Below are 25,069 nucleotides of genomic sequence, written 5' to 3'. Positions count from 1 at the left end.
TGGGAATCTGGATATCCGGATATTGACAGAGTGATATCCGGATATTGATATCGGGATATGTCCCCGAGGAATATCCGGATATTCTGGATTTCGAAGAACAGTGAAGGCACTGTTCATACGGATTGTCATTTTGGGTTGGTGGACCCATAATCGACTTATATGGACTTCTGTAGTAATTAAACTAAGTCAGAATCAAGTGATTCAGGGCTTATGACTTTGTGAGAAGTCTAAAGACGTAAAACGTAAAGGAAGAGCGTTGTTTTTGAATCGCATGCTTGTTGTGCATAAATATTGATAATATTGTTGGTCCAAACAGATTGTGATCTTGCTGTTTGTGGACTCTGAGGTATTGAGGACTCTTGGCTTGGATAGCTAACTTGCAAGGTAAGCTTTCGTGTCCTCGGTTTAGCCATTGTCTGTTCCACCATGCTCCATGGGGGGATGGTTATATGCATGATGTGTTTTCATGTATTGTTTTGCTGAAATTATATTGAACTGTTAAGTGCAAATGCTATATGATAGGTATGTGGTGTTCTGCCTAAACAGGAAGCCATGGGGTATTCCTGTGGGCGGGTACAGCATGGGCTGGTATTTATGTGGATAATAGACGTATTCCTGCATTTCTCTGATCAGTAGAATAATTATAATACACATGACATGAATATCTGTTGCATTGCACTGATTTTGGAACTGATATTGAAGTACTGCTTTTAGAACTTATATTGCACATGTAAGTGAACTTGGGGTGGAAGATCCTTGAGGACCCCTTGTCTTACTGAGATTTCTTGTTTAGAGATCTCACCCCACGTTTGGGGGCGCTTATTTCAGGTTTAGGTAATATGGGGGATGCCTCTGGCGACAGGAGGCCAGAGCTTAGCTGATGATATTGTTGTTATATCTATGTGATGCTCACCGGCAAATGTACCGATCGCACAAGTAATATAATGATAAGTAAAGCATCGTCTACACAGGGATTGGGTCGAATATCAATTAATTGTTCCCTTTTAAGAATGGAAGAGTTCAAAGGTTGTGACAAATACTGTCGATTGGTTTGAAATTGAGAACTGAAATTAAAGACTTATTTTTGTAATTTTTATTTATGACAAATAGACAATAAAAATAAGAATTGATTTTTCTAAATGTATGAAAAGCATTGTAGCTAGAGCGCACTCACCTTATGATCCCCACTTCTTACTTTGGATTGATTTACAATATTCATTTATAAAATTACTCGAATAAATTATTATCTAAAATAATTATTAAATCTCAATCCCTTGACAATTTAACCCTTTAATCTCAATAGGAATCCTAATCCCGTAGCAACCCCTCATGAAAATTAAGCAATGAACTCAATAATTTAGGCATCCGCAATTCAATACACATCTATCCCTAGCATGCATACGAACCGTTATCCTACCCCCTTTCAGGATGAAAACCTCAATATTCCTATCTAAGGTTCTAACCCTCAAACTATTCTCAACTATCAGATGGATCAATTCTAATAAAGAGAATATAAATACGCACAGGATAGAAATAAAGACAATTTAAATAAACGAAGAATTATAAACCAATCCGTCGTAACAAGGGTTCACATAGGGTTTGTGACCCTAACTACAATAAAAAGTACTTGCCAAGCATAATCATGGCTAAAAATAATCCAATATTAAAAAGCATAAAATTAAAGAGAAAAGAGAAGAAGAACTTGATCTCAGGAATCCTCTCGCAGCTCTGTCGTCGTCTCTCTTCAGAAGAATTGGTCTGAATGGAATGCGATATCCAGGGTTCTGTTAAGAGGATATATTTATAACCTTGCTTCTTTCTTCCAAAATTACCCTTCGCGCAGCACACGGTTAAATTTCCCGCAAATCGGCGCTAGTTGGCGCCGATTTGGCGCAAGTTTGCGCCGCGCCTCTGTCTGATATAAAAAAGTCGGAACCGGATTCTCGAAAAGTGGCGCCAGTTGGCGCCATAGTGGCACTACTTGGCGCCACACCACTGACTCAAACATGGCGCAACTTGGCATGGAATGGCGCTATTTGGCATGGAATGGCGCTACTTGGCTTCATGGCGCCACTTTGCTTCACTTGGCGCTGGTTGGCATGGTGGCGCTAGTTTGCGCCATTCTGGCGCTAACTAGCACCAATTTCCTGGACTTTGTACTATGCAACATAGCGCAACATGGAACTTTCCTGTGTGTGGAGTCGCGTTAATAGGCTTTTTATAATTTGTAATTTTCACTACTTTTACCTGTAAAAATACCACCAAAAGGTGAATATTACTGACATAGAAAGAATCAATATAAATAGCATATATGTATTTAAATTGCTCTCTTGTAACTCAATCTTTATCAATTTTAACACAGACAAACCACACTTGCCAGAGGCACATCACTATGCTGACATGTCTGGATTGGATGCTGTTTATGTTTTCCGCCTTATTATTATGCTGTTGAGGTTGAGACTTATGTGGGGCTCAATGCCTTATTTTGGTGGGCATGAGATTTGTCCATGCCACTTTATGTTAGTACTTTGAGTTGAGTTGTATAACTTAGTAGGTTGTCCGGTCTACGTGTTGTAGTTCCGTGACTAGAGACTTATATCTGTTATTTTAATTAATGAGGTATTCAGTTAGCTGTCTTTTGCAATTTACATACATGCATGATTTTATTTAAATGATTAATTAAGCAAGTTGGTAATGATAATGACGTCATAAATGAAAAGAAAAAGATATTCCACATTTTTAATTAAGCGCAACTTAATACGATGATATGATAACATTACCGGATATATACGGGGTGTTACAGAGGGCTTTTAAATTTTTAATGTACCAATTTGGTATTTGATTCCTGATATTCATCAATAGGGGTCGTTTAGTGTCGTGGGCCCCTTAGTGATACTAAGTGTCGTCCCCTACCACCGCAACAATCCCACGATTGTGCCAAGTGGCACAATCTCATTAATCCCGCTACCGTAAAATTTCAGAAGGTAGTAACTTTTGACTCATGTATCCAAATTAGAAGGTTTTTTTTTATTTTACAAAACTTTTTGAGATCTACGCAATGACACTTCATTTTTGCTACAATTTTTTTTTTCACTTTGTTTTATTCACAAAAACAAAATTTGAAATTAATTATTGTCTCACACAGGTGCTGCTGCAACTCTAACAGATATAACTATTGTTGCAAATTTGAATTTGAATCTAAACACTCTTGTGATAGTGGAACTATTGTTGCAAATTTGAACTATATTTATGGAAGATAAAACATGTCAAATGAAGTGTCATTGGGTAGATCTCGAAAATTTATATGAAATCAATTTTTTTTATGTAATTTGGATACCCGAGTCAAAAGTTACGGTTTTTCGAAGTTTTACGATAACAAGACTAACGAGATTGTGCCCCTTGGCACAATCGCGTGAGTGTCACCGGGGGTGGGGGCGACTCTCAGTGTCGCTGGGGTCCCCCATGCTACTAAATACCCCTATTGATAAATATTGGAAATCAAATATCAAATTGATATATTAAAGCCTTAAAGAGGTAAATAACCCCTTTTAGGTGAAAGAGTCGACATAAGATTCTTTCGAAAGAGTAGTTTGTTATGTTGGGCAAGTGGCTTCTTACACAGGACGCTTACGGAACACCTAGAAGGGGGGGTGAATAGGTGTTCTCAACTTTTTCAAAATCTTTTTGAATTCAGTAAACAATTACACAATTTTTCTTCAATCCCTATATGCCCAAAATAGTTTTTCGCAATGCTAAGAACAATGTAGTAATAGAAAGCGTACCTTAGCAATTTATAGAGTATAAACGCAGCAGTTATAATAGAACTAGTGTAACTGTCAGTCTCTAAACAAAATATTCAGAAATTAAATCAGAGAGACAATGGACACACGATATATCCTGGTTCACACCCACTAAGCCTAAGTAGGGTGCTACGTCCAGACTGAAGTAGCTGCAGATATTTTATTTATCACAAGTGTACCAGTTTTACAAACACGCGTCACACATGCAATCAAACAAGATATCAAAAATCTTCCTAGTGCCTACACTGCTCCAAGCTCTGAGAATACTCTCAAGCCGAACCTACGGAGTTCACCAACTCCTCTCACAAGACCTCCACTCTCCCTAGTGGATTCTTGAGGCTCCAGGCCTTGAGACACACTCTCAAGCCAAGCACAAGGTCGCCAACCCTCACGGTTGCACCCACACACCTAGGACAGATTTACAGCACACAACTACTCCACTTTAACAATCAATACAGAATTTTCAGAATTGTAGCAAGTGAAATAAACCAAAATTACAGTGTCCTATCACACCAAATATATCACAGTAATATCAAACTAAGCTCCACAAATTTATGCCATATGCAGAAAATTAATCCAATGACATATGTATTAAAATCTCTAAAATTAATGCACAAAGGAGCTTGGATATTACACAATTATTTTTCTAATCAATGGACACCAAGAAATCTGATTTAAAAAGAATATCACAATTATAACCAGAAAAATCAGATTTGAAATTTATCTCAAAATTTCACATAAAATTCAGAATTAGTTCTAGATAAATCTTTTAATAATAAACTAAAAGAAATCTGAATTTTAATCACAATATACTTCAATTAAAACAGAAAATTCAGATTTAATATTCTAACAATAAAATTTCTAGAACAATTCAAGATTAGGTTTCTAAACAATAAATTTCAAACAAAAATCTGAATTAACACAATGTATAACAAGATGTAAAGATAAATTCAGATTTAATATTTTTAATCAATATTTCCCAAAAATTAGAAACACAAATCTTACTCAAAGAGCATCAAGATTTCTAAGATATTCACATAAAATCAAAACAGAAAAATCAAGATGCAAAAATCAGATTCCAAATTTTAACAGTAAATTTTTATACTAATGAACAACTCAAGAATTTAATATTCAGATTAAACAACTCAAAATCCCTAAAGCATATGAAATAACAGATCTGGAAATTTCAGATTAAATGCTTTAAATCAAAGATTCACAGAGGATTTGAGTTTCTTGAGTATACCATAAAAATCCCCAAATATGAAATGATTTGTTCTCACATGAACCAGATTTTTTCTCCAAGAAAATGATGAACACAGATAGGTGAGAAGGAGAGAGAATCAGCGTTTCTTGAATGATTGAATGATGAAGACTCGATCAGCAAGTGAAAATGAGCACTGTGTTTTTCTTCTCCTTTTTTTTTTTCTTCTTCTTTCAAAATGAATGTTAACAAGAAAAATGATGTGAGCGTTACTGACGAAGACGAAGACGAAAGTATGAATTGGTAAAGTGTGTTCCCTTTTTGTGTATTGCTTTCTTTTTATATTGCATAGTATCTACTTAAGAGAACCCACTACGTGAACTTTCGTATAGCTTTTTCAATTGGTAAAGCTATTTTATTTTACCTTTTCTTATTATATTTATTATTTAAAGCAACTTTACATTCAAGTCACCTGAAAACCAACGTGACCTGATAACTTTATTAAAATGCTATTTAAAGTAGTTTTTATATTAAAAGCAAACTGATTTTTAATTGTTTTATTTTTATTTTTATTTTGTTTAGATTTTTTATTTATTTAATTTGTAATATGAAATGCATCCAACTAAATGCATCTAATGCAATGATATGCATTGGAGCTTAGGTAGATACTAGATGATATAATATAGTGTGTAACATAATTTCTAAAAATACCTAATCACTTGTATCTTCACACACCATCTTCAATTTGAGACTTTTTGTAAACCCTTTGTCATCATCAAAATATATATTTCATATTCCATAATGCATAGGAGGCCTTCATGTTAAAGTGGACAAAAAATTCTTAATGGATGGTGTGAATATCCACTAGCATAACATGTTATTTGGCCTTATGTGTTGCGAACTCGGCAATTGCACCGATCGTACAAGTAATAAAGTGATAAGAAAAATTGTCGATCCCACGAGGACTGATAACCAAGCAATAATTTATCTAATTAACTAAAGTTGGATCGAATAAAAGGATTTCTTGAGAATATTGTAATTAAATTAAAAACAGAATTTGTAAACTTATTTTTAGTTTTTAATATTCAAGAAATTAAATTCAAAATTTAGAATGCTAGAAATTGGTTTTGAGTTTTAAATAAAAAGGCGTAGCTAGGATTCAACTTCCCCAATGGTTTCTTAACGAGTTTGCCTGTACTTACGATTACATTCAAGATCAAATTATTAACAGCTCTTTCTATGATTGATTAAATCTCAATCCCTTGGTAATCCAATCCTTTGTTCTAATCCAAAGCCTAATCCCTTAGAATTTTTTTCATAAAATAAGCATTAATGCAAGAACCTACAGTTATAGAATTCATAAGTCTATCCCTAAATCATACAAAATCCAGCAATCAACCAATCGGAATCGATACACCAACATCCCTATTGTCATGCACGACTCTAATGCTCATTCAAGATTGGCCAGATCATAAATAAGATTAGGAATAAATTGCAGATTGATTGCATAATTTAAATCAAGAATATAAATCCTAATAAAAGCAAACAGCGTTCAAGAACCTATTGGTTCCGTCTCGCCCTAACTACTTAAGGAATTTAGCTATGCATAATTATAAAAACAGAATTAAAAGATACTGGAAAAGAAATAGGGTTCATAATAAAACTTGATTAATGGTGAATATCAGTGATGCAGATTTGATTTCTTCCTTCTCCTCCGCACCGTTCCAGTGTTACTTGTGCTTTCCTTCGTCTTTGTCTCTGAGTTCCTTTTTTTCTCCGCATTCCAGAATTATTTCACAGCTTTGCTCGCATTGTATTTAAAGAGAAAATGTGGGCTTCTGAGTCTGGACCAGCTCGCTGAAGCAAGCTGCTCAGCGAGCATTTTCTTCTTTTTCGTTTACTCACTCGCATAAGCAAGAAGTGGAGCGAGCATTACCAATTTTTTTTTTATATTTATTTAATTTCGTATTTTCTTGATACTCAGCTGATGCCAACTGCTTCCTCATCCTTATCATGTTGGTAATTTGTTATTCTAGTATGAAACAACCTGAAACAACAATAAAGATTAGGATTTTATCTATTTATTGACAATTTACTATTTTTTAATATTTTATTTAATTAATACTATATTTTAAATTATTTTAATTATTATTTGAACCATATTTAATATTAGAAGCATAATATATTTGACACTTATGCAACGTAGTATTGTATAATTTATTTTCTTTCTTTTTTTATAATAGATTTTGTGTGTGTGTGTTGTATAAGATATTAAAATAATATTTCCTTTATAAATTGCTTTTGACTTGTGAGCTTGCTAGGATGCTAAGGGTAGACAATTTGCTGGAGATGATTAATAAGTCGTAGCTGATAATAATGTTTTTAAAAATATTCTTAAATGTTGTTTATGTCTTTATGATTTATTTTAAAATTTCAAAAAAGAAAAAAGTTAAGTCGCGAATGTCATTCATAATTTTTATAAAAAATAAGTTATATATAATATTGTAATAAAGAAATCGTGTTTGTGAAGAATAAGTTAAAAATAAATAAACATAAAAAATATAATTGGGGGAATCCTACAATTTTAGTTAAATTGAGAATGTATCTCGTGATTATCGACTACGATTTTGTTAAATTCACACTAGTTCATTAATTATTTCAAAAAGTTACACCATTCTAAAAACAACTTACGCTAACAGGATAAAAAGGTCAAACATTGGGGGAAGTTCTCATTCACGATAAAAAGGAAAGGCATGATGTTCAATAGAGCTGTCAAAAAAGTCCCAAACCCGTGGGCCACCCCTCCAACCCCCATTTCCTGCCCCAAACATCGTTCGATGATAAGTTTCGTACCATGAAAGCATGTGTACTAATCGCTGGCTTCATTTATGTTCGATGAGTTATTAGGGTGTGTGTAGATTAGAATTGAACTTGGTTTAAAATTAATTTGATTTTGTTCAAAATAAATTGAAGTCAAACTTATTTTGAAAAGAAAAAAAATATAAAAATTAAAGAAATAAATTAAAAATAAAAGAAGCCACTAAATAAATAAATAAGAAAAATATAAAAATTAAAAAAAAAGAGAGAAAAAAGAAAAGAAAACAAAACCAGTTTATGAATGATTTTTCAATTCTTGAACTAATTTTTAAAAATTAATTCAATTCATGAACGGATTATTTAAAAATCAATTGGATTTATGAACTAAATTTTAAAAAGTGCATCTCAGTTTATATTTCAGTTCATTTTTTTTTTGTTTGGTTATTTTGTATGCGTGTACGGTCATCCATCACTGGGCCTTTCTAGAAAAAATATCGGACACTGTCGTGTGTCTTAATTTGGACACATTATTGATTGTATCGCGCCAGCAGCCAGGGCCACAAGTCCACAACACAATATCAAAGGCGATGATGCTAGAGGCTAGAGCAGAAAAGATTGATGAAAAGAGAAAATTAATATCTAAGGCAATGGAAGCCGAGACGAAAGTCAAAGAGAAATGTACAGCAGCAGCAGCAGCAGGTGCACATGTGCTCATCTTTCCTTGTCCAGCACAGGGCCATATAATTTCCATGCTTAAGCTCGCTGAACTTCTTGTTCTTAATGATCTACATGTCACCTTCCTCAACACTGAGTATATCCACCACCGTCTCATTCGTTTTGGTGATATTGAAGCTCTTTCAGCATGCTACCATCCAACACTCCAATTCAAAACCATCTCTGATTGTTATACCGAAGAACAGGACCTGCAGCAGCATCCCGGATTCGGAGACAGAGTAGGTGACGTCATTACTTCCATAAATTCGCATGCCAAGCCCCTCTTGAGAGACATTTTGGTATCTGAGAGTCCTGCAAAACCGAGGATCAGTTGTTTTATAGGGGATGGTATGTTCGGAAGCCTTACCACTGACTTGGCTGGTGAGCTTGGGATACCACTCATTCATTTTCGAACCATCAGTGCTTGCTGCTTTTGGGCTTATTTATGTGTTCCGAAGCTCTTTGAGTGTAACGAACTTCCCATTAAAGGTATGTATCCACTCAGGTTCATCTGATCTAGCTCTCTAATTATCTACATCATATCTTTATTCATGTGTGTGCTTTCCATGGAGTGATATACCAATTTCTGTTAAAATGGGAGAATTACATTAAACTAATTACTCAAGAGTTTTATCAGAATTTTGTTTTTTTATTTATTTAAATATTTCCTAATTTCTCGAATTAATTGCGTATATCTGGTTAACTTAATCTCGGAAATTATAATTGTTGTTTCAAGTATTTATATTGAACTTACAGAATTTTATTTTTTGCTCATGGGATTATTCTAAACATTTTGTGTTGTTTGACCCATTTTGATACATTGAGAGCAGCAACCATATTGGACAATATTTTTAATTCTCTGTATTACATACTAAATTAACTCTCTTAAAATAGAAACATACCCAGTGACAATTATTAAAAGAAGAGTTATATTTACAAATTTTTTTTTACAAATTTTTATAAATTACATTATGTATTTTCAGAAGTACACTAGGTTATACTATGTACTTTTAAGAGTATACAAAAATTTGTAAATAGATCTTTCCTCATTATTAAGTTTCATTTAAGTATATTTATAGGGTTTGCGTTTTCTACCGTCAATGTAGATAACTTATTTATATCGAGCCCAAAACGACGTCATTTTGAGGTGAAAATCAAGGTATTTTTGTAGTTATAATTTATTTCAGGATTATAATAGTCTTTTTTATTATAATTTTTTTAATTTTTCAACCCAAAATCACGTTGTTTTGAGAGAGAACATAGATAACTTATTTATATTCATTAAAGCCATATTTATATGAGTTTTATGCTTGTTAAGTTACATAACTTAACTCTACATTTCTAGACACACATCAAAGGGGTGAGGTCTATTTTTTTCCCTCTTTTATTATTTTTCTTTCTTTCTCCTTTTTGTTACGTGGGTAAGAAACTGAAGTTAAGACATCTAACATAACAAACATAAAACTGTATTTATATACGCAAATTATAACGTGACATATGAATGTGACGTATGTTGAAGGGGATGACGACATGGATCGCATCATAACGAGTACACCTGGGATGGAAAACTTGCTTCGGTGTAGAGATCTTCCAAGTTTCTGCCGACCAAAGAAGAAAGGGCACATTCATCTGGACTCCATGGTCTTCCAGACCCAACAATCACTTCGAGCAAACGCACTCATACTCAACACATTCGAGGACCTAGAAGGCCCTGTACTCTCCCAAATACGTCTTCACTTCCCAAAACTCTACACCATTGGCCCTCTCCACCACCATTTGAACATGAGAAAAACAGCAGCGCTAGCCAAACCTTCCTTGCCTCATCCTTCATTTAAGAACAATTTTTTTGAAGTGGACAGAAGCTGCATGGCGTGGCTCGACGCTCAGCCCGAGAGGTCCGTGATATATGTCAGCTTCGGCAGTGTAACGCTCGTGACAAGGATGGAGCTTATGGAGATTTGGCACGGTTTGGTTAATAGCAAGAAACGGTTCCTGTGGGTGATGCGGCCTGACTTGGTGGCAGGAAAAGAGGGTGAGGACAAGATTCCAGTGGAGGTGGAGGAGGGGACCAAGGATAGAGGGTTCATGGTGGAATGGGCCCCACAAGAAGAGGTATTATAAAATATATATTATTTCAAAATAAAAGCTTAATCATTTTATGTTTATCTAATAGAGGACCTCTTACACAAAAATATATTAGACTTGTCACCCTAAAGATGAATAGTACACATATCTATTGTTTATCCTTATTCAAAATTTTCATAATATTTAATTATTTATTATTAAAATGAGAGTAAATATCCAAGTAATTATAGGATCATGTAAAACACCATTCAACCTATAAAGATTTAAATTGTTTGGTAAATAATTGATTATATTTCTCTAATAGGTATTGGCACACAAGGCCATTGGTGGTTTTATGACACATAGTGGGTGGAACTCAACCATAGAGAGTGTGGTGGCTGGGGTACCCATGATTTGCTGGCCTTACTTTGCGGATCAGCAGATTAACAGCAGGTTTGTGAGTGAGGCTTGGAAACTTGGGTTGGACATGAAGGATGTGTGTGATAGGAATGTTGTGGAGAAAATGGTGAATGATGTCATGGTCCATAGGAGGGACGAGTTTCTGATATCAGCTAAGGCAATGTCTATGTTAGCCCACAAGAGTGTGAGTCCAGGTGGTTCCTCTTACTCCAGCTTCGACGATTTGATTCACTACATAAAAATTTCAACCAGCCAAGGAAATCATTGATTGTCATTCTTGTAGCCGTGGCCCAAATATAATTTGGGGTATCATTGCATTTCTTTCTTCAGTTTGGGCCTTGGCCCTTATTTCAATGATTAAATTTGTGCCTCGTAAAGATGTTGGATCATGTTCATTCCCTACAAGTCTACAACTCTGAATCCCCCTCCTCTTCTCACCCTAGTCAAAAAAAAATAAAATGAATAGGGAAGATTATCATGTTTATTTGCTTGTTTTTTCACTTTTCAAAAAGTCTTTACATGAAGATGAGGTCATTCTATTTTAAGAAAAAAAGACTTACCGGATTATCATGTTTATTTGCTTGTTTTTTCACTTTTCAAAAAAGTCTTTACATGAAGACGAGGTCATTCCATTTTAAGAAAAAAAGACCTACCGGATTATCATGTTTATTTGCTTGTTTTTTTTTCACTTTTCAAAGAAGTTTTTACATGAAGACGAGGTCATTCCATTTTAAGAAAAAGACTTACCAGATCAACAAATTAATTCAATGCTCATTTGCCTCGGTTTGATTTATTAACAGCATTATCACTATTCCCCTCTAAGTTTTGTACGCCTTTTTTCATTATTTTTTTATATTTTTCTAAATCTCTTACTATGAATAAGTTATGTTGTAAAAGTGATAATAGCTGTCAAGGCAATATAGTCCTACTAATTAGAAAGGAAACAAGGATTCAACCACATTGTACCACACCCCTAAAAAAACTGTAAATAATACAAATTAACTAGCAACTAGCTCATACATCACACAAGTAAATTTAAATTTAGGTAACTTTTTTAAAAATAAATAAAAGGTATAAAAATATTTAGAATCATAAGATAATTATGAATAATTAATTTAGAAACAAAACTAAAAATACAAACTAAAATAAAAAAATTAAAGTTATAAATAATATATACATAATTTATTCAAAAATTGAATGTGAAACTTTAAATAAGTGAAGTTAAAAGACTGTACTATTATGTATATATAGATATATGCTTGAAAATACCTAATTATTGATTCAATCAATATTTGTAGAAGTTTATCTATAGAAATTTTACATTTGATTAAGCACATAAATAATTAATTAAATAAGCAAAATTGAAAATTATTTAAGCATATTTTATTTATTAAAGATATAGAGAAAGAAATAGAAAAGTTAAATTGAATTGGGAGTAATAAACATAAAAAAATGTGATTTTCAATGAAGATTTATTCGTGTTTGGCGGAGAAATAAAAAATATAAATTATTTCACTCTCAAGAATAAGTAACCCAATTTATTATATACGGGTATATTCTTACCTATGACAAGATTTCGTGATAATCATTTTTATTAGAATCTCGATTGATTTTCTTGTGTGAAACCTAGTAAATTAAAGTTTTTAATTTCGTTCGGATGTCTTAGAAGATCTCTTTTTTTACCCAATTTCTTTTCAATAAACTTTTTAATTTCTATTGAAGATCTTTGAAAATAAAAAATAAAAAAATCAAAGTAGCAAAGTCCCCTAAGATCTCAGTAATTACAATCCTTTACTTTTAAAAGGTCATATAGAGGTTAACTAACGTGTCCAAAGCCCTCGCATACATGTATGCCAAAGACATTACCTGCGACATATGTCATGTAGTGAACTAGCTAATTTCAATTTTGGGTTTTTGATATTGTTTTCTATTCAACAGTTACTAAATTATTATGTGGATGCCTAACTCACTAGATCATCAAGAGGGAACAAATCCATTGTAATCCATTTGAGAAGTTGCACAACTAACCCGCTTTGGGATCATCCCCTAAAAGATCTTGTATATCCTTTCGCCACCCGAGTCGTCTCTGTCAATGTCTATCCCTTTAAGTTGGTGCCCCACCTTGAATTTTGAATCTTTGATTATCAAAACCGGTCAAAAACTAGGCAGTGTTAGAAAGAAACATTGGAGGGAAGAATTGGATATCTTCGTTGGTTCAGTTTGAAGTAGCATTTCTGTTTAAACCCTTTATAAAAATTGAGAGGGTCCCAACAAATCGTTATGGTTCTTATTGGCTCATGTGCTTTAAAGACGTCGATGGAATTCAGTTAAGCCCACTTCCCTAACTGAAGTGACGCGGGTGACTTGGTGGGATTTTAGATTAAAGCCTTTGTAAATTGCTAATTAAAAAAAAACACATTAACGGGTTTAGTTCACCCACTTAACCAAGAGTGCTGCACTCTTTAAGCTCTTTCTTGCGTGTGACAGTGACCCTATGGAAAGATATCTAATATCATAATACTTAACTTTGAGTTTGCGGTATAACTAATTAATTAACGTGACATAACACATTGGCAGTGGATATGATATCTTGATTTTTCTTTTTCTTTTTTTCTTTTTCTCTCTTTGGTACTTGGGAAAGTTAGAAAAACTCTCTTAATCTTTTTCCAATGCTGGTTTTGGTATTGAGCTTTATGCTTTTGTTTTTTGGCGCGAGATTTGCGGGTGTATATCAAGGAGGGGGACCGCAGTTCAACCAGACAAAGAACGTACGAGTCAAAAATGAATAAGATCTTTGAACTATATTTTTTAATATATATAAAGGGAAAAATATTTCTCAACTCAAGTCATTGGAGATAAAGTTATCTTCAGTGACCTCAAAATAATATCGTTTTGAGGTTATAAGATTAAAAAATTATAATGATAAAGACTAATATAACTCTGCAATATATTATAATTATAAAAACGCATTGATTTTTGCTTCAAAACAATGTCGTTTTGGACTCACCGAAAATAACTTATCTCCATTGACTGACGGGAGAAATTCTTTACCCATATATAAATAGACAAGATTATTTTACACGAGTTTAAATTATATTCATAACCTTAATCTTTGATCTTATTTGTTATAAAGAAAAATCAATTTACATCAAAATAAGAATAAAAACTGTGATCTTAATTATTGATTATATTTGTATCTAACTGTTTTAATTGACAATTTTAAGGAAATTAGATTTGACCACATCGTTTTTGCTTACAGTTACGGTTTACCTATTATTCTCCTCCTCACACAAATTATAGACTTGCCTGTAAGTAAAAACAGAGTCAAACAGGATTAGTCAACGAGCTAACTTGTTTATGGCTTGTTTTGCGTTAAACTGATCTAGCATGTTTTGACTCTGCTTTTTTTTGGAATGATTAGTTGCCACCTGCAATCATGAAATGCTTTGCAGCAACATCATGCAAAGTGAGTTGCGAAACTAATATCCTAGTCTTTAAGTAACTCGTATGGTGACAGAAAACCTTTACCTGGTCTGAAATTAAGTGATTCGTACTTTTCATTTGATTATTATTATTATTATTTTGAACATTTATTTGGGTTATACTTACTCACTTCAAAATTAATGTAATTCATTTAAATTTTTGTTGAGAAATTTATTTAATATGGTATCTCAATGATCACGAATTCGATTATAAATTTATTTATCATCATCTCTCATTCTTCTAATAAATATTTAATTATAAATTTTTTTAGCACAAGTAGGTGGATTTATGTACAATTTATTCTTTAAACCCCATGAGCTATTGTATTTAAATGGATATTTGCATCATCTATATTTTAAGCCCAATAAAAAATAAAATAAAAGAATGCGTTAGAGGAATTTAATATAAAATTATTAAAGTAACATTCTTTATACTTAGCAAAGATGATGATTTAATATCCCCACTTTAATATCCCAATCACTTCAAAATTAACATAATTCATTTAATGTTTATTACAAATATTTTCATGCATTTTTATGTGCATTAAATGATATTCAAGAATTATTTCTCAGACTAATAACATAGCAAATATGCAGTTCATTTTGAGCCATTTTAAAGGCAACAAGAATAATAATATAAAGAGTTTAGTGAGTGTACAGTGACTGGATATAAAATTTGGTCTAGTACACTAAGCTCTCCCGCGAGAATACAGTTATAGTAAATATTATAACTATATTTTCCTAGAAGAACTTAGTGCACTGGACGATCGAGTCAGTTAATTTTCATTTTTGCCTAATATAAAATAGGGGTGATAAGTTGAGCTACCAAGGTTGGAACTCACTCAAATTTGCTAATTTATATTTCGAACTGGCTAATGTAAAAATATAACAAACACATGGAGGTCCCTTCACCTGCCCAATTACAATGATGCTGGTAGCCAACACTACAAGCACAAGGGAAGCAGACTCAACTATTGGTGTCCTACACCACTTGCAGAATAAAAATTTGAAAGGAGTACTCACTGTCCCTGACCCTGAGGACATATGTCCCTAGCTATTTGCTCTTAATCACCTTTTCCTTGCTAAAAAAACACACACCAATAAATTGGTAAATGTCAAGACCTAATTATCTGCTTTGTCTCCTATTTATCTATTTAAAAAAATAACTGCATTCTATTGCTTCCTTTGATTTCTCACAACATGCGTGCATTATTATATACAATACAATGAAGTATATAAAAGGTATTAAGATTTTTTTTTAAGTTCAAAAACCTCCCTGTAATTTTATTTTGAATCACTTATATTTTTAACCTTCTTTTTCTAATCACTATCCTTATATTTTTTTCATTCAAATTCATTCTTAATACCGTTAGAAATTTAACGGGTTTTTGATCAAAAAAATGCAAATTTCAAAAAAATCAACTTGTTTAGTTCGTTGACCAATCGTTTTACCGGACTAATGCAGGAAGAGGCGTTTCAGGTGGTTACGCGTTTAGTCGCGCACCTGACACATGCGCGTTTCTGAAAAATCTGAACACGTCTGTACCATGTGCGTGTTTCTGACAAGTCTGACAAGCGCAATACCAAGATGCGTCATATTCAAGCACGTATTTCGTGGCATAGTCGCGTCACATTCAGAAACGCGTACCTGGTACATACATGTTTAGACACGTACCTGGTACATACGTGTTCAGATTTGTCAGAAACACGCATATGTCAGATGCGCGACTATGTAAAGAACCTTGGGATACACCACCCCAAAAGCTAGCTCAAAAGGTGGGAGTGCCCAAGACCTTATAAACTCCACATTAGTTGGGACTATATATCTCAACACGCCCCCTCACACGAGAGCCCATTGGGCTTGAAGAGTGGACAATGCAACAGGCCCAGCCTACCTGTGCTAAGAAACGCCACAAGAGAAAGTGGGGGGCGGCGAAGCTCTGATACCATGTAAAGAACCTTGGGATACACTTCCCTAAAAGCTAGCTCAAAGGGTGGGAGTGCCCAAGACCTTATAAACTCCACATTAGTTGGGACTATATATCTCAACAGACTAAACGCGTAACCACATGAAACGCGTCTTCCTGCATTAGTCCGGTGAAACGTTTGGTCAACGAACTAAACAGGTGAATTTTTTTAAATTTTGAATTTCTTAGGTCAAAACCCCAAATTTAACTAATCTGTTTCTTTTATCTTTTTTAGGAAAAAAGAATATACTTATGACAAAAAAAGGAAAATGTACGACAAAAAATATTAAAACTTACAACACTTACACAAAAGATTAAAAGTAAAATAAATAAAAAATCTAAATAAAAAGAAAAGAAAATATATTAAAGATAAAAAAAATAAACAAAAAAAATTAGAAGAAAAAAATCACTAATTTTTCTTCTTCTTTTTGTGCTCAGTCTATTTTTTTCTTTTTCTTTTTCACTTTTAATCTTTTCTATCACTATTAAAAGAAATGAAAAAAAAATACGACAAAAAAATAAAATAAAAGGGAAAAGAACTCAGTGTTGTAAATTTTTAACATATTTGATCTTATTTTTTCTTCTATTCCTTTTTTGTCTTCAGTTTATTTTTTATTTAGACTATTTTTCGTTTTTTTACTTTTAGTTTTTTTTTGTTACAATTGGAAGCAGTGTTCAGGTATTAACTGTCGAATCAGTTTTATTGCTCAAACCGGTTTTGGAAAAAATAATTTCAATATTGAAAGCTTACCACTAGGCTGAGTTAGTTTGTTGGTTAATATGCACCATTTAATATATATAACATATCATTTAATAAAATTATTTAAAAATTACATATAGTGGGAATCGAACCTTTGTTGTGAAGATATAAATTAGAGTGTTTACCACTAAGCTATATATGTTTATTGGTTCTCTTGCACTATTTAAAGTATATATTATATAATTAAGTATAAAATATAAATTTATATACATATTCGATTCATGCGGTTGAACCAGTGACCCAATGATTGAATCAGTGACCCACTGACCCGGTACCCCGATCGGGTCGATCACCGGTCCGAGTTTAATAACATTGATGGGAAGTTTCCAAAATATTTAGTCATATTTTTTTTGGTTTTTATAATTTTCATGTTGAAGGAGAATTGAAATCTCATGTTGTAGAGATAAAAAGCATGTGAGACCCATGTGTTAGAAAAAATTATATGTAGGACCCATGTCAGAACGGAAATCGAAGGGTGTGTAGGAAAATTACAATTCTCATGTTAAATGAGAATTCTAAAACCCATTTTTTTTTGTCCTCAATCTATTTTCTTCTTTTTTATTTAGACATATTTAATTTTTATTGTTTTGGTCGACAGCCTATTTCTTATCTTAAAAAGAGTAAAATAGACATATTAATTTAATTTATAATGATGTTAAATATGGGTTTGGATGGAAAAATTATATGTGGTAAGTGATTAAAAAAAGCATAGGAGTATAAGTGAGTCAAGGCAAAACCATAAGATGGTTTCTTTTTTTTTTTGCCACAAATTGCACACTACCTTTTTAAAATAAGATCAGAAGATGATATGCCCACATAAATTAGGATTATCAGATATAAATAGGATAATGGTTAAGGTTGAATATGCAACATACACGTATAATTAATCATCCTACTCTTATATATACAAGATTAAAGTCAGTGCGACGATTACATTTGCGATAATTTGATTACAATAGAAAGTCCGAATTTTAGGATACTGCTAAAATTGATTGCAATGTTAAATGAAATAACATTTAGTTTAGGGTGCAGAGGACCAAGGTTTTATTTGAATACAGTGATGCAGGTAAAAGAGAGAAGGGAAGGAACTTGAATCAGATAACAACAGGAAGGGGAAGGAACATGGTTTTTTTAAGTGACCCAGAAGATGAAACTGCTATATTGGGTGATCCTCAATTCCTAATCCAAGCACAGATGATGAAGAGCATGACACGTTTCCCAAGTTTAATGAAGAAACAAACAAGGTGAACTGAGCAGCGCAATGGTCTAAGTTATGGGTACCTGCTGCAACTTTGATGAAGCATAAACCGGACAACATATGCAACTTGATGTTGAACTCATCTAAGACAAGTTCTATTTTTCTTAAAAAAAAAAAATTACACCAATTTGGATATTAATGAATAGATCTTGATTTTCCCTTCAAATCTTTAACGAAGACCGCCGAAACAGAATATTTAGTTAGAATTAAAATTGGTGTCTGTGGGTGTTTTTCTTTTGGTGATTCAGAGTTTAATTTGCCTTTTTAACATGGAACACAAACATTTGTTAAATAAATAGTATATTTGTTATTGAAAAAGCATATTTTTTTTTATAAACCACGAGTATTTTTTCTTGGGAGACAATTCTGTTTAGAGCGGATCCAGAATTAAGGTTTCAAATCTCTCCCAAAAATAATACTAAAAAGAAATAAACACGCGTTTTTACCTTTACCTGTTCAGTTCATATGCGCCAACTGAGCTACTATAATTTGGTGAGATATCTTTTTAGTTCAGCAAGATGCGTCTCTTCAAGAGTTGGATATTAATTAATTAACATATCCTTTGAATATGCAAGATAACCAGAGTTTAATTTGCCCTTTCATTATGCAAAGTTATCATTTGTTAAATAAATAAGTATGTTTGTTATTGAAATTTGAAAAGACATATCTATTTAGTGCTGAAAGATGCGTCTCTTCGAGACTCGGTTATTAATTAATTAACATATCCCTAAATATGTTTATTTTTTATTTAATATATGAAATAGATGTATATTGAGTCATAAAATGATATATCCATTCACTGTATAACATATGTAATGGTTAGTGAAAGAATGGTTTTAACTTTATTGCATACAGAAAAAATATTTCTGCATGCAGATATTTATCTAAATTTACTTGCAAAACGATATTGTATTGATATTGAAATATTAAAAAATTTAATTATAAAGATTATTATAACCCTGAAATAAATTAAAATTATAAAAATATTTTAATTTCTGTTTCAAAATAATATTATTTTGGACTTAATGTAGATAATTTATCTGCATTAACTGCAGAGAAACGAATCCTATTGAATAATAATAAAATATATTAGCAAGTAGCAACATTAAATAAACATTATATAATAATAAATATATATTTTTAAATACATCTCTATTTAAATATAGAAATATTTTGGATTATCAAACATTTTTTTTTTTCTTTTCACGAAAACTTTTGCTACGCATGTTCCCACTTCACTGGTGCTTTTGTGCGTTAGTTACGGCAAAAGTCACGAGCAGCACTTCATTACTAATAAAAACTTTTTATTTTCTTTGTCATCCTTATAATAATTGTGTCCCAGTACGTTTTGCAGGACAAATAAATATTCACAGTCTGTTTTAAATTTTTAGTTTTAAGAATAAATTTGACCATAAGAAAAACTAGTTTTAAGAAAAAAAAAATTTTTTTATATTTTCGGTAAATTAAATTAAATTTAGTGTAAAAATTATATAAATTTTTACAAAATATATCCATATTTAGACTTTAAATATAATTCTTCATTATCATTTAAATAAAATTATTGTTTCAAGTTCAATTTTAAAGATTATTACTCAACATAAACATCGAAATAAACCCTAAGCTCCAAATCCAAGAAAATAGATAAAGAAACCAATTTAAAAAGCTCAAAATCAAACAAATAATAAAAAAAGAAGAAGAGAAAAGAAAAGAAAAAACAGACGTGTATAAATATAGCAAATATTCCAAGGCTCACACTCAAAGCTGGATTTTGCATGCTCCTCTGTTCCCAAGAATAAGCACCGTTCAAAGACATTTATACCAATTTAGAAGCCTTCTTCTCTGTTATCCCTTTTGGTTTCATTCAGAACCCACTTTCATCCCTCTTTCTCTTTCTCTTTCTCTTTCTCTTTCTCTGTGTGTCTCAAGCCCTCACCAAATGTAAAGAAGGATTTTTTTCACCTGTTACGTTAATAGTCCTTCTCTAGATTTTAGGTGTGGGGGCACGAGCTTTTTGGGTTTCGAATCTCTCGAATGAACCCTCCCACCATAACAGTTTAAGGTTAGCTTTCATTACCCTGCATAAGGCCACCCTGTGTTTTGAATAACTTCCTCTGTTTCTGGTAACAATAGATAAAAGTTTTACCAGAAAAGCACTTTGATTTTAGATTGTTTATTTTTTAATTTATATTTACAACATTTTTTTTTTTTTTTGGCAGAAAAAAGAGAATTTTTTTTAATTTCTTTTCTTTTCCCTGTTTCCTCTGCAACTTGCGGTGTTTATTGTTTGTTCATAGAGTGTAGAAGAAGGGGCAAAAAAAAAACAGGGAGAGAGAGAGAGAGGGAGGTAAAACCCAGAAATTGCATCAATGGGTAATCACGGAAAAGAAATTTCGAGCGACGATGAGGGATCTCCGAGAGGGATACTAGAAGCCCCTGTTTCGGGGACAGAGTCCGATAACAGTGGAAGCAGCAGTTTTAGCTCGTTTTCGCCGGAGAAGAATCCGGCAGAGACGGCGGAAAGAGCAGTTGGCGGAGAAAGTCACGTTATGCAATGGAAGTCAATGATTGACGTTTTCAAGTTCAAGTCTGTGCGAAAATTAACAAGCATTCCTCTGCTTTCAACGACACATGAAGTATCTAAGAAAGGGTTGACAAAGAAGTTGGCTCGTATTCGGAGTGCGGAAGATAGTATTGATATTGGAGCTATTGCTACGAAACCCTCTTGGAGGAACTTCGATTACGCAGAGCTCGCAGCTGCAACTCGTGATTTCAGTTCTGGTATCAATTTACTTTCTATCTTCTACCTCCTCTGTTTTTTTGTTCTCTTTTTATTTGGTGAATAATTTCAATCTATTTTCTGTGGTAGATATAAATTTTGTTAATTATATGGTTTTCACCGTTCACGATTAGCAGAAGAAAAACATTCTTATTACTACAGTATATTCCTCAGCATTGGACAATAGTATGAATCTTATTTGTTTTTCTACGCTAAGATATAAAATGGGGAATGATAACTTCGTCTTCCAAAATCTTTTTATAGATTCTCGTGTTATTAGATATAATTATAACATATTGTTTTCATTGTAAAACCTTTCATAAATGGTAAAAGAGTTTATCTTAATATTTCTAAGAAAGTTTTCTAAATTAAATTTTGCAGTTTGCAAATCTAGGAAAAAATCAGTTTAGATTTCAATTAATTTGGAAAAAGGTTGATTAAGTCAACTGCTTGGAAGTTGGTTATTGCCAAACATTTTTTTCTTGGAAAGGGAGCAAACTGTAGAGTAGACGACCTTTTTGACCAAAGGATAGGGCTCCTGTTTCTTCCTGTCGACAGAAAAGGACAAATAATTATGATGGGGCCCTCTTACACTCTTTAGGTTTTGGAGCAGGCCTGTGCTGTTTGCCAGTGCCTGCTTGGTGCTAAAGTCTGTCACCTTAAATATAAGGGCAAGCCTACTTCACTAGTTTGTATTTACACTGCACAATTAATTGGGATGTATTTATTTTTAATTCAATTTAAAATAGCTCTTCATTTAAATTTATTAATACTTAAAAGTAGATACAAAATCACTTTTAGAAAGCTTCTCCCTAAAAATGCTTAGGCGTGCAGTTTGTTTTTGCTTTTGGTTTACCAACACCATCCGACAATATTAGCCTTTGGGCTTGGGCAGTGTGTCCTTTGAAAAGAGGAATATCAGTGTGAATAATCTACTAGTAAGGAAAGAACACTCCTTAGTTGATTTTCATCAAATAGCTTAAGCATGTGCCAAACTAATAAATTGGTTATTTTGAATTTATCAACGGTATGGCTTAGTTGGCCCCTCACATCTTCCCAAAGAAGTTTATTGATGGTGTCAAAAATGGTTGGTGAATGTCATTTGTTGGACACTATTCACATTACAGGCACTGGGGTTGAGTTATTTAGTCAGTAGCCGTAGTAATCAATATATATATGATGAATTTTGTCTGTATGTTGCTTTCAATCCTTGTGGTAGTTATTCATTCAAACTAATAAGATTTGACCCGGAATATCCCAAATCATAAATAAATAAATAAAAGCTACTTGACACAATTTATGATTAGTGTGCACAAAGTTATTCACTTTTGATCTTGTTCTATTTAAATATATGTATATATCACGCTACTTTTACAAAAATAAAATTTACATGTAGCATAATAGTTGTGAAGCAGCATTCCACTAGACTAAATAGCAACAAGTGTATTAAATTTTTAGCCTTTATTTTTGACTAATTTTCCAGTATGCTTTATATTTATTTTCTAAAATCTCGACTATTAGTCAATGTTTGAAATAATTTCAACGAAAATCCGTTGACAAATAGTTTGAATAAAGAGCCAGTCGAATAACGTTTCAGCATTAGAGTTAATTTTTATTTGAGCCATTCAACTTAAATGCAGTTAGTTGCCAAATTATGCTTCTAAGTCAAAGTCAAAATTCCATGGGAATGTTGGTGAGCCTTTGAGATTGTCCTTTTGGTCCTATTAAAGTAAATTGAATAAATCTTTTGATCTTTAATTATGTGCCGGAATTTAGAAGCTACACCTACTAATAAGATCAATAACAATTATTCCAAAACAAGACTTTTCATTTGTTTTAATGTTGGTATTTGTGGTTCCATAGAGAACTTGGTTGGGAAAGGTGGTCATGCTGAAGTATACAAAGGATACTTATCCGATGGTCAAGTTGTAGCAATAAAGAGGTTAATGAAGAACGAAAAGGATGCAGGGGACAGAGCTTGTGATTTCTTGACAGAGCTTGGGATTATTGCACACATAAACCACCCAAATGCATCACGCCTTGTTGGGTTTGGGATCGATCATGGCCTCTACTTTGTCCTAGAATTTGCTTCACATGGCAGCCTTGCTTCTTTGCTTTTTGGTATGGTGCTCCATCCATTTCTTACTTTCTACATTCATGTCTTCTTTCTATTCTTGCACTTCTTCTATTTTTCTATGACTAACAAAGAGATGTTCAACATGTCAGGTTCTGAATGCTTGTGTTGGAAGATAAGGTTCAAGGTAGCTATTGGGGTAGCAGAGGGATTGCAGTATCTCCATCAAGATTGCCCAAAAAGAATCATTCACAGGGACATCAAAGCCTCCAACATATTACTCGGCCAAAACTATGAAGCTGAGGTATGATTTTAGCAGCTTATTATATAAATTATGAATTTCATTTTAGATTCTTTCTTACCATACAAGGCAAGGAAAATAATTCGTTCTGTTATGAACTTCAGATTTCAGATTTTGGACTGGCCAAGTGGCTCCCAAATAAGTGGATCCACCATGTTGTCTTCCCAATAGAAGGCACATTTGGGTTAGTATTGCAGCCACAATGGCTCTTACGTATTTTATTCTTATTCTAACTTCATTTTCTAAAACACTGGGATGCATCAATGGCTGGCTGGCAGGTATTTGGCTCCGGAGTACTTTATGCATGGACTTGTGGACGAGAAGACTGATGTATTCGCATTTGGGGTTTTGTTATTGGAACTCATAACAGGTCGTCGTGCAGTTGATTCAAATAGCAAGCAAAGTCTTGTGATATGGGTAAGTCTTCATAATCCCCCTTATATATCATGGAATATCCAAAATGAATTTTCCATTTAGGTGAGTGTAATAGGCTTAACCAATGAATTATACATTATAGATTCCAAAGTTCTGCTGAAGTTTTCATACTATTAATTTGAGTAAGACAAAAAGATGACCATGATCTACTTTTGTCAGGCCAAGCCACTGCTGGATGCAAACAATGTAAAGGAAATAGCAGACCCCAGATTAGAAGGGGAATATGATCCTACTGAAATGAGGCGTGCCATGATGATAGCTTCCATGTGTGTCCACCATGCATCCTCCAAGCGACCATACATGAATCAGGCAAGAAAATGATTATAACACCCTTTCTTTCAGTTTTGTTTAATCCAAACATTGTTTCACCTTTGGATGCTAGAACATGACTTGTTTCTTTGATAACAAATAGGTTGTGCCGCTACTAAAGGGTGAAGAGGCAACTATAGACCCCAAGCAAATTTCAGTTGCACCAAAATCTCTCATGTTAGAGGCATGTGACTTGGAAGATTATACATGCTCTAATTACTTGAAGGACCTGAACCGCCATAGGCAACTAATCCTGGAGTGATCCATGGTTAGTCATGCTTGCTGTCTACTGCATTGTGGGATTTCTTGTTTTCCCCATGTATATCTATTGAAGGCTATGGAATGATCTTTGTTGCAGTGTGTGTTTTCTTCAAGCTTAGTAGGCTGTAATATAGGAAGAACTTGTAGGGAGCATCAGTCAAGAAGCAAATCATAGTTTTAGCTTTGGGTATTGAGGCCCGAGAACAACTATTTCTCAAGCAACAATGTAATGTAGAAATGATGCGCCAGAGTGTTATGTAGCTTTTTGACTCTACCCCATTCAAACAAGTTCATCCAACTTAAACAGTCTCAATCAAATGCGCTTCGTTTCCATCTCTGTTTGATTTGTAATTATGAAAGGAGATTGAAAGCAAAAAAAAGGGGATAAAGTTTGATACACTATATAGTAAAAATTATGTTCATATAAAAT

General features: G+C 33.0%; 2 protein-coding genes across 2 annotated transcripts; both read left to right on the top strand.

Annotated features, from left to right (window-relative positions):
* The first annotated feature begins 8,394 nt into the window (after positions 1-8,394).
* Positions 8,395-11,493, top strand: LOC133301064 (7-deoxyloganetic acid glucosyltransferase-like). The gene is made up of 3 exons (XM_061500656.1): positions 8,395-9,021; positions 10,052-10,644; positions 10,922-11,493. The coding sequence occupies exons 1-3, from the start codon at positions 8,406-8,408 to the stop codon at positions 11,282-11,284; spliced, it is 1,572 nt and encodes a 523-aa protein (XP_061356640.1). The 5' UTR covers positions 8,395-8,405; the 3' UTR covers positions 11,285-11,493.
* A 9,507-nt stretch (positions 11,494-21,000) lies between these two features.
* LOC133301088 (receptor-like cytosolic serine/threonine-protein kinase RBK1) lies at positions 21,001-24,886 on the top strand. The gene is made up of 7 exons (XM_061500689.1): positions 21,001-21,261; positions 23,123-23,380; positions 23,486-23,637; positions 23,709-23,818; positions 23,913-24,051; positions 24,229-24,378; positions 24,482-24,886. The coding sequence occupies exons 1-7, from the start codon at positions 21,030-21,032 to the stop codon at positions 24,638-24,640; spliced, it is 1,200 nt and encodes a 399-aa protein (XP_061356673.1). The 5' UTR covers positions 21,001-21,029; the 3' UTR covers positions 24,641-24,886.
* Positions 24,887-25,069: the final 183 nt, after the last annotated feature.

Source organism: Gastrolobium bilobum, unplaced genomic scaffold (genome assembly GCF_033153095.1).
Source record: "Gastrolobium bilobum isolate Gb01-03AN ecotype WA unplaced genomic scaffold, APGP_CSIRO_Gbil_v1 utg11781, whole genome shotgun sequence".
Lineage (NCBI taxonomy): Eukaryota > Viridiplantae > Streptophyta > Magnoliopsida > Fabales > Fabaceae > Gastrolobium > Gastrolobium bilobum.
The sequence above is the reverse complement of the archived record's forward strand: the minus strand, read 5'-3'. Positions and strand labels throughout refer to the sequence as shown.